At 41.1% G+C, this 13,963-nt stretch overlaps 1 protein-coding gene across 1 annotated transcript in view; it reads left to right on the top strand.

The window, feature by feature from the left end:
• Nucleotides 1-6,440, top strand: part of LOC131933634 (phosphoinositide 3-kinase regulatory subunit 4) — a 37,403-nt gene extending 30,963 nt beyond the window's left edge. Inside the window, exons 33-38 of the mRNA XM_059290316.1 lie at nucleotides 1,246-1,330; nucleotides 1,466-1,557; nucleotides 1,925-2,155; nucleotides 3,008-3,165; nucleotides 4,186-4,370; nucleotides 5,076-6,440. Coding sequence (XP_059146299.1) covers nucleotides 1,246-1,330; nucleotides 1,466-1,557; nucleotides 1,925-2,155; nucleotides 3,008-3,165; nucleotides 4,186-4,370; nucleotides 5,076-5,289 — 965 coding nt within the window. The 3' untranslated portion in view covers nucleotides 5,290-6,440. The remainder of the gene's footprint in view (nucleotides 1-1,245; nucleotides 1,331-1,465; nucleotides 1,558-1,924; nucleotides 2,156-3,007; nucleotides 3,166-4,185; nucleotides 4,371-5,075) is intronic.
• Nucleotides 6,441-13,963: the final 7,523 nt, after the last annotated feature.

Raw genomic sequence — 13,963 nt, 5'->3', positions numbered from 1 at the left:
AAACAAGGTCAGTCACCTGGTGTTATGTGGGGGGGGGGGGGGCATGGGTAAAACAGCAGCCAACAGGTCCAAGGTGTGTCTCAATAAACAAGGTCAGTCACCTGGTGTTATGTGGGGGGGGGGGGGGCATGGGTAAAACAGCAACCAACAGGTCCAAGGTGTGTCTCAATAAACAAGGTCAGTCACCTGGTGTTATGTGGGGGGGGGGGGCATGGGTAAAACAGCAACCAACAGGTCCAAGGTGTGTCTCAATAAACAAGGTCAGTCACCTGGTGTTATGTGGGGGGGGGGGGGCATGGGTAAAACAGCAGCCAACAGGTCCAAGGTGTGTCTCAATAAACAAGGTCAGTCACCTGGTGTTATGTGGGGGGGGGGGGGGCATGGGTAAAACAGCAACCAACAGGTCCAAGGTGTGTCTCAATAAACAAGGTCAGTCACCTGGTGTTATGTGGGGGGGGGGGGGGCATGGGTAAAACAGCAACCAACAGGTCCAAGGTGTGTCTCAATAAACAAGGTCAGTCACCTGGTGTTATGTGGGGGGGGGGGCATGGGTAAAACAGCAACCAACAGGTCCAAGGTGTGTCTCAATAAACAAGGTCAGTCACCTGGTGTTATGTGGGGGGGGGGGGGGGGGGCATGGGTAAAACAGCAGCCAACAGGTCCAAGGTGTGTCTCAATAAACAAGGTCAGTCACCTGGTGTTATGTGGGGGGGGGGGGGGGGGGCATGGGTAAAACAGCAACCAACAGGTCCAAGGTGTGTCTCAATAAACAAGGTCAGTCACCTGGTGTTATGTGGGGGGGGGGGGGAATGGGTAAAACAGCAACCAACAGGTCCAAGGTGTGTCTCAATAAACAAGGTCAGTCCCCTGGTGTTTATGTTGGGGGGGGGGGGGGACGGGGCATGGGTAAAACAAGTTAATGTATAGACTATATACAACTTCTTAAAACTGAGTGATACATGTTCATACTGCTAATTATTTACAAAATTAGATTAGAATAAGTTGCTAGACTGAGAGGAACTTCATACTGAAGTTATCTGTTAAATAAATTATTTTAACTTTTGGACAAAAAGGTATCCTAGATGCATGTGGTAATTTATTCAAGATTCGCAAAGCAAATTTTACTGACATATTAGTTCATCATGTATGTAAAATAATCTGTATTTATAATCATCTGTTCCAATAATAATCTTTTCTGAAAATGATAACTTGGTAAAATGATGAGTTCCTGATTATCTATTCCAGGTGGGAAGATAAAGTGTGTCTCATTTCTAGAGGGGTCAAGCTCTGTGGCGTCTGCTTCAGACAACAACAGTATACAGATCTATAAGTAGTTCTACTTATGACTTGTTATAATTAAAATATCAGTTTAGAGATCTATAAGTATTTGTCACTTTTAGTACAAAATATAAATATATGGATCTATAAGTAGACCTTCATGTTATAATATTTTAACACTTTTCAGGCTGGATAGTGGATCTGTTCAGCTTGAAGACTCTCGGATAGTTGATGTGAATACATACGGACAAATTATGGATATGACACACTTTGATACAGGTGGGAGATTAATTAATGTCTACTACTATCAAATTTGACCATTGATGTTATAGGAAACAAAATAAAAATTTTGTATAGAGGACTAAAACCTGAAAAAAATGAAAGCAAATTATTGAGCCTTACTTTTAATTACAATTTACTATAAATAAACAATATGATTAAAAATGCAGCATTAAATACAATATTTAAAAAAGGGGGTACTCATAAAAGGCATTTCAGGTAGTCTCACATAAAAAAAAAATCATGGTTTGCATTTGTTTGCATAGTACAGTAAAGGGTTAAATATGTGTGGTTAGTGCTATCTCCCCATCACCTTTACTTTATACTATTCCAAATGTAACTGACATTACAATTATTGTCCACCCAGGTGCCCAGTCTATCCTCACCTACGCCACTGTCTCCAGCCATATCATTGGCTGGGACCTGCGGAGCTCCGCCCCCGCCTGGATCTTGCGGAACGACCCCCGGCACGGATTGATCACGAGCTTTGCCGTGAACCAGACGCAGTGTTGGCTGGCTGCGGGGACGTGTAGTGGGGCGATGGTGTGCTGGGACATGAGGTTCCGCATGCCAATCAACAAAATACAGCACCCCTCAGGTTTGTTGTTGAACTCTTTTGTCCTGCTCTCTTAACACCCCACCCCTTTGTTGATACAGCAACCTTGTTGGCTCAACACCCTCATAATGACACAGAGTAGCTCTTTGATAATTACAGCAAATTTTTTTTTAGATCATATTAAATAACCTTAACATAGCTACTTTGATGATTATACATGTCCCTTACATTAACATGGCATTTCTTAAGCCATTATTTACCCCTAAAATGAGTTCAGGACACCTATGGCTGCTACTTCCTTCATCAGAATTGTACAATTCCTACCCCTACAAGGCACCTACAATCTGCCTGCAACAACAGAACATCTGTTGTAATAATGTTTGTGTATGTATCAGGTCACAGGGTCAGGTCTCTAACAAATGTTTGTGTATGTCTCAGGTCACAGAGTCAGGTCTCTAACAAATGTTTGCGTATGTCTCAGGTCACAGGGTCAGGTCACAGGGTCAGGTCTCTAACAAATGTTTGTGTATGTCTCAGGTCACAGGGTCAGGTCCCTAACAAATGTTTGTGTATGTCTCAGGTCACAGGGTCAGGTCCCTAACAAATGTTTGTGTATGTCTCAGGTCACAGAGTCAGGTCTCTAACAAATGTTTGTGTATGTCTCAGGTCACAGGGTCAGGTCTCTAACAAATGTTTGTGTATGTCTCAGGTCACAGGGTCAGGTCCCTAACAAATGTTTGTGTATGTCTCAGGTCACAGGGTCAGGTCACAGAGTCAGGTCTCTAACAAATGTTTGTGTATGTCTCAGGTCACAGAGTCAGGTCTCTAACAAATGTTTGTGTATGTCTCAGGTCACAGAGTCAGGTCTCTAACAAATGTTTGCGTATGTCTCAGGTCACAGGGTCAGGCGTCTGACCATGCATCCCACAGAACAGGCCTGGCTGGTGGCCTCGTTCAACTGGAACAACGAGGTCTCCATGTGGGACGCTGAGACTGGACAGCGCCAGAAGACACTCTGGCCTAGCTCCTCACCTGCTCTTTCTTACAAAAAGGTAAGTGTCTACAGGGCCTGTGGCTAAGTAAAGCCTTGTTTCCCTGAATAGTTGTAGCCTTAAGTCTGTGGCTAGATGTGGAATGTGTCCTTAGCTATATTTGGTATGCTCATCTTTTAAAGTCATCTTATGGATTCTTAACCTTTGTTTTTCTATGGATTGTTTTGTAAAAATTTAATTTGTTGGTTTCTTTACTTTTTTTTTTTTCAACCACATGATAGTCTTAAACTAAAGTTAACTTATATAATTGGATTTTGAATAGCTCCCTTTAATACTTGTATTCAGATCATTTGTCTAGATGTGCCTTAGCTGTTTACACTGGACATTGATTATTTCATCAATATTGTAGATGTAACCTAGACCTTAATTCTCCCATCAATATTAATAATGTAATCTAGCCCTTGAGTTTCCCATCACTATTGTAGATCTAATTGAGACTTAGATTCTCCCATCACTATTGTAGATCTAATTGAGACTTAGATTCTCCCATCAATTTTGTAGATCTGAGACTTAGATTCTCCCATCACTATTGTAGATCTAATTGAGACTTAGATTCTCCCATCACTATTTTAGATCTGAGACTTAGATTCTCCCATCACTATTGTAGATCTAATTGAGACTTAGATTCTCCCATCACTATTGTAGATCTAATTGAGACTTAGATTCTCCCAACACTATAGTAAATTTAATTGAGACGTAAATTCTCCCATCAAATTTGTAGATCTAATTAAGACTTAGATTCTCCCATCAATTTTGTAGATCTAATTAAGACTTAGATTCTCCCATCATTTTGTAGATCTAATTAAGACTTAAATTCTCCCATCAATTTTGTAGATCTAATTAAGACTTAGATTCTCCCATCAATTTTGTAGATCTAATTGAGACTTAGATTCTCCTATCAATATTGTAAATGTAACAGACCTTGATTATTTCGTCAATGTTGTAGATGTAACTTAGACCTTAAATCTCCCATCAATGTTGTAGATGTAACAGACCTGAATTCTCCCATCAATGTTGTAGATGAACAAAAGTCAGGAAGACGAGGGGATGTGCGGCATCCATGTTGGTGCCACTGACACAAAGACATTTGTCCTGACAGGGGGAACTGACATGAGGCTCAGGTTCTGGGACCTCAACTACCCGGCCAACTCCATGTGCTTCAGCTATGGCCTTGATGACCCTCGAACCATGTCCTTGACCTACAGGTCAGTTGAGAATAAGCATTTACATGTAGAGCCAGTCTTTGGGGTTTTTTTTTTTTTTAGTTTTATCTAACGGAAGTTTTATTAGTTTTATTTTTGGTAGGTTTCACTAGTTTTGTAGCTAGGTTTCGTTAATATCATAAGTAGGTTGCATTAGTTTTGAAGCTAGATTTTTTAAAATATCATCATAGGTAGGTTTCACTAGTTTTATAGCTAGGTTTTTTTAATATCATGATAGTAAGGTTTCATATGTTTTGTAGCTAGGTTTTGTTAATATCATCATAAGTAGGTTTCATTAGTTTGATCTTAGAGAGGTTCCATTAGTTATGTAGCTAGGTTTAATTTAATACCATCATAGGTAGGTTGCATTAGTTTGATCTTAGAAAGGTCTCACTCGTTTTATAGCTAGGTTTCTTTAATACCATCATAGGTAGGTTGCATTAGTTTGATCTTAGCGAGGTTTCACTGGTTTTGTAGCTAGGTTTCGTTAATATCATAGGTAGGTTGCATTAGTTTGATCTTAGCGAGGTTTCACTGGTTTTGTAGCTAGGTTTCGTTAATATCATAGGTAGGTTGCATTAGTTTGAGCTTAGTATTGTTTTTTTAATTAGTTTCTCTAAGGTAGTTTTTAGTTCATGGTTGTACCCAAGCTAAACACTACTATGTGTTTCACTCTTTGCTTTAAACAAACAATTGAAATTGTTCTAGGTCGCAGCTGATCGAGGGGTCAGAGGTCATCCAGGAGCTGGAAAACCAGCGTGAGAGCCTGGACAAGTACGAGGTGGAGAGGGAGCTTCACCTGATGCACAGCGCTCCACTGCAGGGTCACCACGACATCGTCAATGACCTGACCCTGTGCCACAGCACACAGAGCCTGGTCATCTCCGCTGCCAGGAATGGACACATCAAAGTCTGGAAGTAACGGGGTCAGAGGTTAGATGGACACATCAAAGTCTGGAAGTAACGGGGTCAGAGGTTAGATGGACACATCAAAGTCTGGAAGTAACGGGGTCAGAGGTTAGATGGACACATCAAAGTCTGGAAGTAATGGGGTCAGAGGTTAGATGGACACATCAAAGTCTGGAAGTAACGGGGTCAGAGGTTAGATGGACACATCAAAGTCTGGAAGTAACGGGGTCAGAGGTTAGATGGACACATCAAAGTCTGGAAGTAACGGGGTCAGAGGTTAGATGGACACATCAAAGTCTGGAAGTAACGGGGTCAGAGGTTAGATGGACACATCAAAGTCTGGAAGTAACGGGGTCAGAGGTTAGATGGACACATCAAAGTCTGGAAGTAACGGGGTCAGAGGTTAGATGGACACATCAAAGTCTGGAAGTAACGGGGTCAGAGGTTAGATGGACACATCAAAGTCTGGAAGTAACGGGGTCAGAGGTTAGATGGACACATCAAAGTCTGGAAGCAACGCTGGAGGGTCAGAGCTTACGTCAGGAGCTACAAGTTAGTTGTTTGACCCATATAACGCCTGCCATTACTTTCATAATTGGATAACGAGGTGGAAAGGTAGATCACTTGACTACTATCTGAAAGTCTTCAGTTCAGTTCCTGATTCAGTCCAGTTGGTTGTAATGTGACTTAAGGAAAGTAAAGGCAGCTTGGCGTATGGTTCATCAGACAAGCTGTTTCAATACTAAGGTCAAAGAAACATGAACTGTTTTATCTGCCAAATTGAATTTACAAGTCTGAAAGGGTAACTTAATTTTTGTGTTACTGTTAATTAGGGTTAGATGTCAGTGTGCATTGTACAGTATGGGTGTGTTTGTGTATGATAGAGGGTGATAGTTTTGCTTGTGACTGATAGTTTAGTGACTGATAAATGCAGCATAATAATTGTGTTAATAGCTGGTGTAAACACATCAATTGTGTTGTTAGCTTTTAACCACTTGTTTATTTTCTACATGATGTGATATGATAATTTTATAATGATGATTGTTTCACCTTGGTTGACAACCTGTGGCTGGTTGATGACCTGTACACAACCTGTCAATGGTTGACAACCTATACACAACCTGTCAATGGTTGACAACCTATACACAACCTGTCAATGGTTGGCTACCTGTACACTACCTGTGGCTGGTTGACAACCTGTGGCTGGTTGACAACCTGTAGCTGGTTGACAACCTGTAGCTGGTTGACAACCTGTAGCTGGTTGACTACCTGTACACATCCTGTGGCTGGTTGACAACCTGTGGCTGGTTGACAACCTGTAGCTGGTTGACAACCTGTAGCTGGTTGACAACCTGTGGCTGGTTGACAACCTGTAGCTGGTTGACAACCTGTACACAGCCTGTGGCTGGTTGACAACCTGTGGCTGGTTGACAACCTGTAGCTGGTTGACAACCTGTAGCTGGTTGACAACCTGTACACAACCTTTGAATAGTTGACCAACTGTACAACCATTAGACTGGTTGGTCACATAACAGAAAAGACAAAATTCACAAAGAATCCTAAAGTCTTTCATACTTATTTCCTCAAGTTTCCTGTCAGATTTAGTCTAGATCAATCTTACTGTGCAATGTTAACCCTCCTACTGCCCTCTGTTTTACTTAATTCCATGAAATTAACCCCATGCTACTGTCTAGAGAATATAGAACTTGACTGCCTTGCTATTTTTACTTATTGCTAAAACTTCTTTTATTGTGACTGTTGCTGTTGGTTGTATGACTTGGTCAGTCATTTGATGTATTTGGTCAGCTATGTGGCATTAAGTCATCTCATTCAACTTGTGTACAATGCAGTCGTGCTGATTTAGTTTGCAATACTGTATGATAATTACGTACATTACTATTACTATGGCTGTCATTTGTTCGACTCATTGTTTTACATGTAATAATGTTTCACCACATTGAATTCTATTGTTATAATCATGTTGTTTACATAATTATCTGTCAAACTTTGCGTATTTAATTATAATATACCTTGCAATTTGGGACCAAAACTAATTACATCATCAATTCATAAAAATATCGTTAAACATGTTTTTAATTTATGTATGTGATCACAGCTGGGTTAGATTCAATGTGTACATGTTTAGATTTGGGTGTACCCAGTACACAATACATGTTTTCCTGTTTGATCTACCCTAGGACATTGCTTGGATCTCAACTCTGTACATGTTCATTAAAAGGTTGCTCAGTTGGTTCCTGTTTTGTTTTAGACACTTGGTGTGTATTTGTGTGTGTGTGTGTGTTGTTAATGTAGAGATGATGTGTGTCTTACTGTTTGAATAATGGCTGTGACTTTGTTAGTTTAGGAACTTGATCCCTTAAATTTTTTAAAAATTTTCGTCTTCTACTAGATATATGAAATTTTTGTTATTTTAGTCTTTCTACTAAATCCCTTCAATGTTTGCAAAAAATACGTACTGATCTAGTACACAAATTTGCAACAAATATGTACTGATCTAGTACACACATTTGCAACAAATATGTACTGATCTAGTACACACATTTGCAACAAATATGTACTGATCTAGTACACACATTTGCAACAAATATGTACTGATCTAGTACACACATTTGCAACAAATATGTACTGATCTAGTACACACATTTGCAACAAATATGTACTGATCTAGTACACACATTTGCAACAAATATGCACTGATCTAGTACACAACTTTGCAACAGAAAGTGTACTGATCTAGTACACAAATTTGCAACAAAAATGTACTGATCTAGTACACAAATTTGCAACTAAAATGTCCTGATCCAGTACACAAATTTGCAACAAAAATGTATCGTAAGTCTTAAACAAACGACTTTTCTCCCTGTCATGTTAGATCCTCTTGACGAGCTTGTGTTAGGCTTTAAACTATTAACCTGTCGCTGGCTCTAGCCACCTCGGATAAGATCTGTTTTTATTCTACCTTATCAACGCATAAAAAACATTTCAGAATTCATGCCGGGTCGTCAGAAATAATTGCTGTTAAATTTTTCTTAGTCTATCCTTACTCCTGTCAGAGGCGTTTCTACTACCATCGTGGATACCGGGGGGGGGGGGGTGTCTATGTGAGATGCTACTACTAGGATAACTAAACAATACATGACATTTTTTATTATATACATTTTGAAAAGTGTGGGGAGGGGTGCATAATAAAACCACAAGACCACACAAAGAGACAGTTCTTACGTTGCAGTATTTTATAACGACGCTTTAAGTGCGCTGGGCCTTTGAGGGTCTATAAAATTGTGATGAACCACTTTTGCTAGTTTTATATCTCTTCGCTTTTAAACTGAGTTGTTGGCCCTGTTTACCCTGTCGATATCGTAAGGTTAGTTCAGACCTGAGTTTCTTCCAGGTATCTCTTTTGGGGGGGGGGGGGGGGATGGTTCCCCCCTTCCACCCCCGAAGAAAGTTGACCACCCCTCCCGGAAATTTTAGTCCGCTTCACGAAGGGTGAAGGTTCGAAACTAAGTAATTGAATCTTGGATTTAACTGACTTTGTCTTCTTCAACTTCCAGTTTAACATATGCCATTTACAATATCCTTCCATGATTTTCTGTCTTTTTCTGTTTTCTTTTTGTATTTCATTCCCATACTATTCCTGTCTGTTTACTTTACTGAGCGACAGTGTGTTATGGTTCCCTACTTGTTCTTGGTCTTAGCAAAGCCTAGTCCTCACCTTCCACCAAACACTGGAGTTATAGTTACGCCGCTGGGTCCTAACTTTCCTCACCTGACTAAAGCTATAGCTACGCCCCTGGGCCCTAACTTTCCTTACCTTCCTCCCAGTGGCGTAGCGAGGTCGGGTGTCACCCGGTGCGACACTTAATGGTGTCATCCCCAGAGGCGTAGCGAGCCTTACCGGCGCCCGGGGACAAACTTTCACTCCACCCCCATCTCAAACTTTCGATTTGCACCCCCTCTCAAACTTTCGATTTGCACACACCCCCCTCCACCCTTGTCGGGATTTGTCAAATTTGCTCTTAAAGGACTTTTTAACACTCGAATTAATCACTTAACTAAGTAAAATTATCATTTTTCTCTATATATTTTGCTATTTTTTGCCTTGGTGTCACCCCCCCCCCCCCTAAATGGTGTCACCGGGTGCGACCCGCACCCCCTCCCCTCGCTACGCCACTGCTTCCACCTAACACTGGAGTTATAGCTACGCACCTGGGTCCTAACTTTCCTTACCCAACTCTTACCTAGCTCTTGTCACATTCATAAATCTAAGCACTTTGTCTTTATTGTCTGAACTAAATATATCTGGCGGTAAAAACCGAACCTTGACGTCTGCGAGTTAAGCAGCCGAACAATGTATAGGTGATACACTATACAGGAAGGGGTGGGGTGGATTTTTCTTATTAAGGCGCGAACTTCTATTTTTTAAGGACCCTTAAATCACTTCCGGTTCAATATTTTTTGTGTTGATTCTAAACGAGGGTCTCTTATTGCTGTTCCATTTCAAAACATTGGCCACTTTAGAGCAAGGGTAATAATGTGTACATTTTAAACTTCTGTCTGTAGGAAGTGGTCCACACAGTCATAAGTCAAAATGTGCTGGAGTATTCGCTTCCCATTGTATCCACGAGCAGGGTTTCTTTCGCATATTTTTCTTTTTGAGAGAGGAGGGTGGGCGACGACGATACTGTTTATATTGCTTTTTCTATTTAAATAATTTTTTTTTTCAATTAGTCTGGGGGGGGGGGGGGAGAGATGGGCGGAAATGTGCTCTCAACCTACTCTGAACTCTATTCACCAGCTAAACCACCGTGGGCTCGGGAATGACATATTATTACGTAATAATCATAGTGCTTTGCTGAGAAGTGGGGGAGGGGGAAGGGCCAGAGGCGTAGCGAGGGAGGGGGGCGGGGGGGGGGGGGGACATATGTCCCCCGGGCGCCGACCTTAAGGGAGGGGCGCCAAAATGGGTTTGAAAAACAAATTGAAAGTTTGAGGGCGTGTGCAAATCGAAAGTTTAAGGGGGATGGGTGAGTGCAAATCGAAAGTTTGTCCACAGGCGCCTGGAAGGGTCGCTACGCCTCTGGGAAGGGCTGAGTAAGTAAAGTTGGCTAGGCATTGTGTTGACCACACTATCCCCTCCTAAGCCGAGGTCACCGTAACAAGTGAACTCTACTTGCCCCGTAGACCGTCAGTTTTGAAAGGGAACTTTACATTTTTAATGGACTATTTGCTAAACTAAACCTATACACTTTACCTGGTAATTAATTGTCGATGGCTTTGCTACGTATCTTGTCTTCCCACAGTGTCATTTTTTTTTCTGGGCGTTGACTCTCAACCACTTCCCCCCCCCCCTCCACCACACACTATTTTAAGAGCCCAAAATATAGCCATATAACTAATACAAGAGCCCAAAATATAGCCGTAATATCTAATACAAGATCCCAAAATATAGCCGTATAACTAATACAATATCCCAAAATGTAGTCGTATGACTCATACAATATCCCAAAATATAGCCGTATAACTAATACAAGAGCTCAAAATATAGCTGTATAACTAATACAATATCCCAAAATATAGCCGAATTACAAATATAAGAGCCCAAAATACAGCTGTATAGCTAATACAAGAGCTCCTTTGTTTGGAGTCCAAAATATTCTTTTACTGCGATAGCTAGACACCAATATTTTATGATTTAACAACTCTTCATAGGGGTACGGTTTATTTTCAATCAAGTTGCTTGCCTAAGCAGAATCCGCACTGGCTTTCTAATGCGATACTTTGAAGACAATAGATGACCTTGATATTGAAACCATTGTTACCATAAAGCATTAGCATGCGCGCGCACATTTTACCGTGTTGAGGAAAATGGTTACGGAAAAAAAATTCCATTCTCTCGAAGTTGATTTTTGAAAATGTCAGATGTCTAGTCAGCAGAATTTAATGTCTCGAGGCTATCTTGTGACTCCACACGTTTTATTTACAGTGTGGGTTTATATTGGTTTCTGTCGGTGGTTCTCATAATGGTAGGGGGTGATCCATTCATAATATTAGACTCCTGGGAGATAGGGTGTGGGTTCACCGTGACAATGTGTGACTAGGGTTATGGTCGAGTTCAGAAAATGTGACGTTATATTAATGTATTTAAAAAAAAATTATTTCATTTAATGGATTTTTGTAGTAATTAGTCTATATTTTTTTTAGAATCTTTTATATTAATTTTGGAAAAATGATCAATATTTTTGTATATTATCTAAGGACGAAATGGCTGCGGTAGAATGAAGTTGCTGTTATCATTGGGGACGGGGATGTAACATTTAGTTACGACATGTGACTATGGGGATTAGAGGATGGGGGATGTCGTAAAAAAAAGTGACGTCACGAGCGACTCAAGACTTGTTTCACTGGCGATACTTGGGGGGAGGGGGGGGGGGGGGGGTTGTGAGGTTTGTTGATAAAATAATGTATACAATTCATAACACGAGTGCACGTTTCTAACTGCCCTGCTTGATTAGTCGTTCCCAGAGGCATAGCGACCTCTCCCGGCGCCCGGGGACAAACTTTCAATTTGGCGCCCACTCCCATATATTTTTTTTATATTGATAATTCAAAATAGCACTAACATGAGCTTATTAAGCGCCCCTAGGGTCGGCGCCCGCGGACATATGTAACCCCCCCCCCCCCCCCGTCGCTAAGCCTCTGGTCATTCCTACATACATCCTATATGCCAGCCTTGCAGTAATTGTCAAAAATATATTTACACTACATGAACTGATCTGGTTAGGGTTAAGTATAGACTAAGCTAAGTGTTTGGAGTGCAACATGATACAACAAGGTGCGACTAACCGATGGGTACCTGCCTAACTAAGAAAGAAGAAAAAAGGAAGGTCTCTGGCATGAGATGTGAGACCCGCTGGTACTGGCCCAGGTGTAGGAGTCTGGATGCCAGAGACGAGAGGTGACAGGAACTGCCGCGGTTGGCAGTTAAAGTCAGGCCTGGTTCGTCAACGGTGTACGTAAACAAATTTACCGGTTCGTCATTCGTGAGTGTACACACGTGTACTAGCTAGTCATTCGTGAGTGTACACAAATGTACTAGCTCGTACACACATGTACTAGTTCGTACACACATGTACTAGTTCGTACACACATGTACTAGCTCGTACACACATGTACTAGCTCGTACACACATGTACTAGTTCGTACACACATATACAAGCTCGTACACACAAGTACTAGTTCGTACACACATCTACTAGCTCGTACACAGATGCGCTAGCTCGTATACACACGTACTATTTAGTACATTTGTGTGAGTAGTGGTGGCGTCAGGGGCTTATAAAAGGGGGTGAAAAATTATCCCTACCCTTGTTGACCCCCCAAAACGAAAAACTGCCTTTTTACCTTACTACAGTAATGTCCAACATCGAACGAATTATGGAAAAATTATAGAGCAGTCGTTCTTAACCTGGGTTCAATCGAACACCAAGGGTTCGACTAACCAGTCCCAAAGGTTCAGCGGGGGTCAAGACACATCCGACTTATATGATTCACGACCGGACTTTCTCAGTGGGTGTAAGTATGTGTGTGTGTGTGTGTGTGTGTATGAAATAACAATCCGAAAACATCCCACACAATTCTACCTACACCAATGTGTACGTGTGTGTGTACACGCATGCATTAGCTCACCATTCGTATATGCCACTAAAGGCCTACCTACACATCACGGATCTAGTAGCGACCACTCGACACAGCAAGTTTAAAATGAGCACAGTAAACTAAACACGCAAGTAAACAAGAACACACTCAAACACACGTACCACATTTGGGGCTCACATGCATGCAATGGCGTCACCCAAACTTAAACACAGACGATGGCATGATATTTTTTTTTCGTTCAGCCTCAGTCAGTGTTACAAAGTTCGCTCACTGAGTCGTCTGCTAGGTTTGGGAAGGAACGTAAATTTAAAACGATCCAAGTTGATAAGCCGGATCTAGATCTAATTAATTTCAGGTTAGTGGATGTGCATAATGAGGCAGTTAAGTCGAATTTTATTATTTACCATTGTGTGACACCTGACTTAAGACGTCACGGCTTGTGTGTGATCACGTGATGAATAGTGTAAACATGAACTCGAATATCGGGAAGTAGTAGAGACGTATCGATACCGATATTTGCGTACATTGAGAAGGTTGGGACGAGAGAGGAAGAAACGGACGGACAGATACTGTTTGAAGATTCGTACTTGGTTCAACTTTTTAAAAGTTTCTCTTCAAGCTTACACGGATTATATATACACGAAGCCGTAAGTGGTTAAATATAAAGGAAAGGGGGGGGGGTATATTTTTTTCTTCATATGAGATGTGTAGGAGTTAAAAGTACACATTTAAATGTAATGTATATCATGCACTGTTTGCGTTATAAAAGAAAAAAAAACTAGATGTGCTTGGTTTAACATATTATGTTGTCTTTTGTTGACATGTCGATTCCTTGACGTGCTTGCGTGTATTGATGCGTTACCAACGGATTAGCTAGAGATTACGATCTGTGTCTTCCTGCTACTTTAATAAAAATGTTACTTTTAATAAGGAAAAAGTATCTAGTGAGTAGGGCGCTAGTAGCCCGAATAGCTTCGTCGTTAATCCTGCAGCTCATGATTTTATAT

The sequence above is a fragment of the Physella acuta genome, unplaced genomic scaffold (genome assembly GCF_028476545.2).
Source record: "Physella acuta isolate Inbredline_101_S28 unplaced genomic scaffold, ASM2847654v3 ptg002589l, whole genome shotgun sequence".
Lineage (NCBI taxonomy): Eukaryota > Metazoa > Mollusca > Gastropoda > Physidae > Physella > Physella acuta.
The sequence above is the reverse complement of the archived record's forward strand: the minus strand, read 5'-3'. Positions and strand labels throughout refer to the sequence as shown.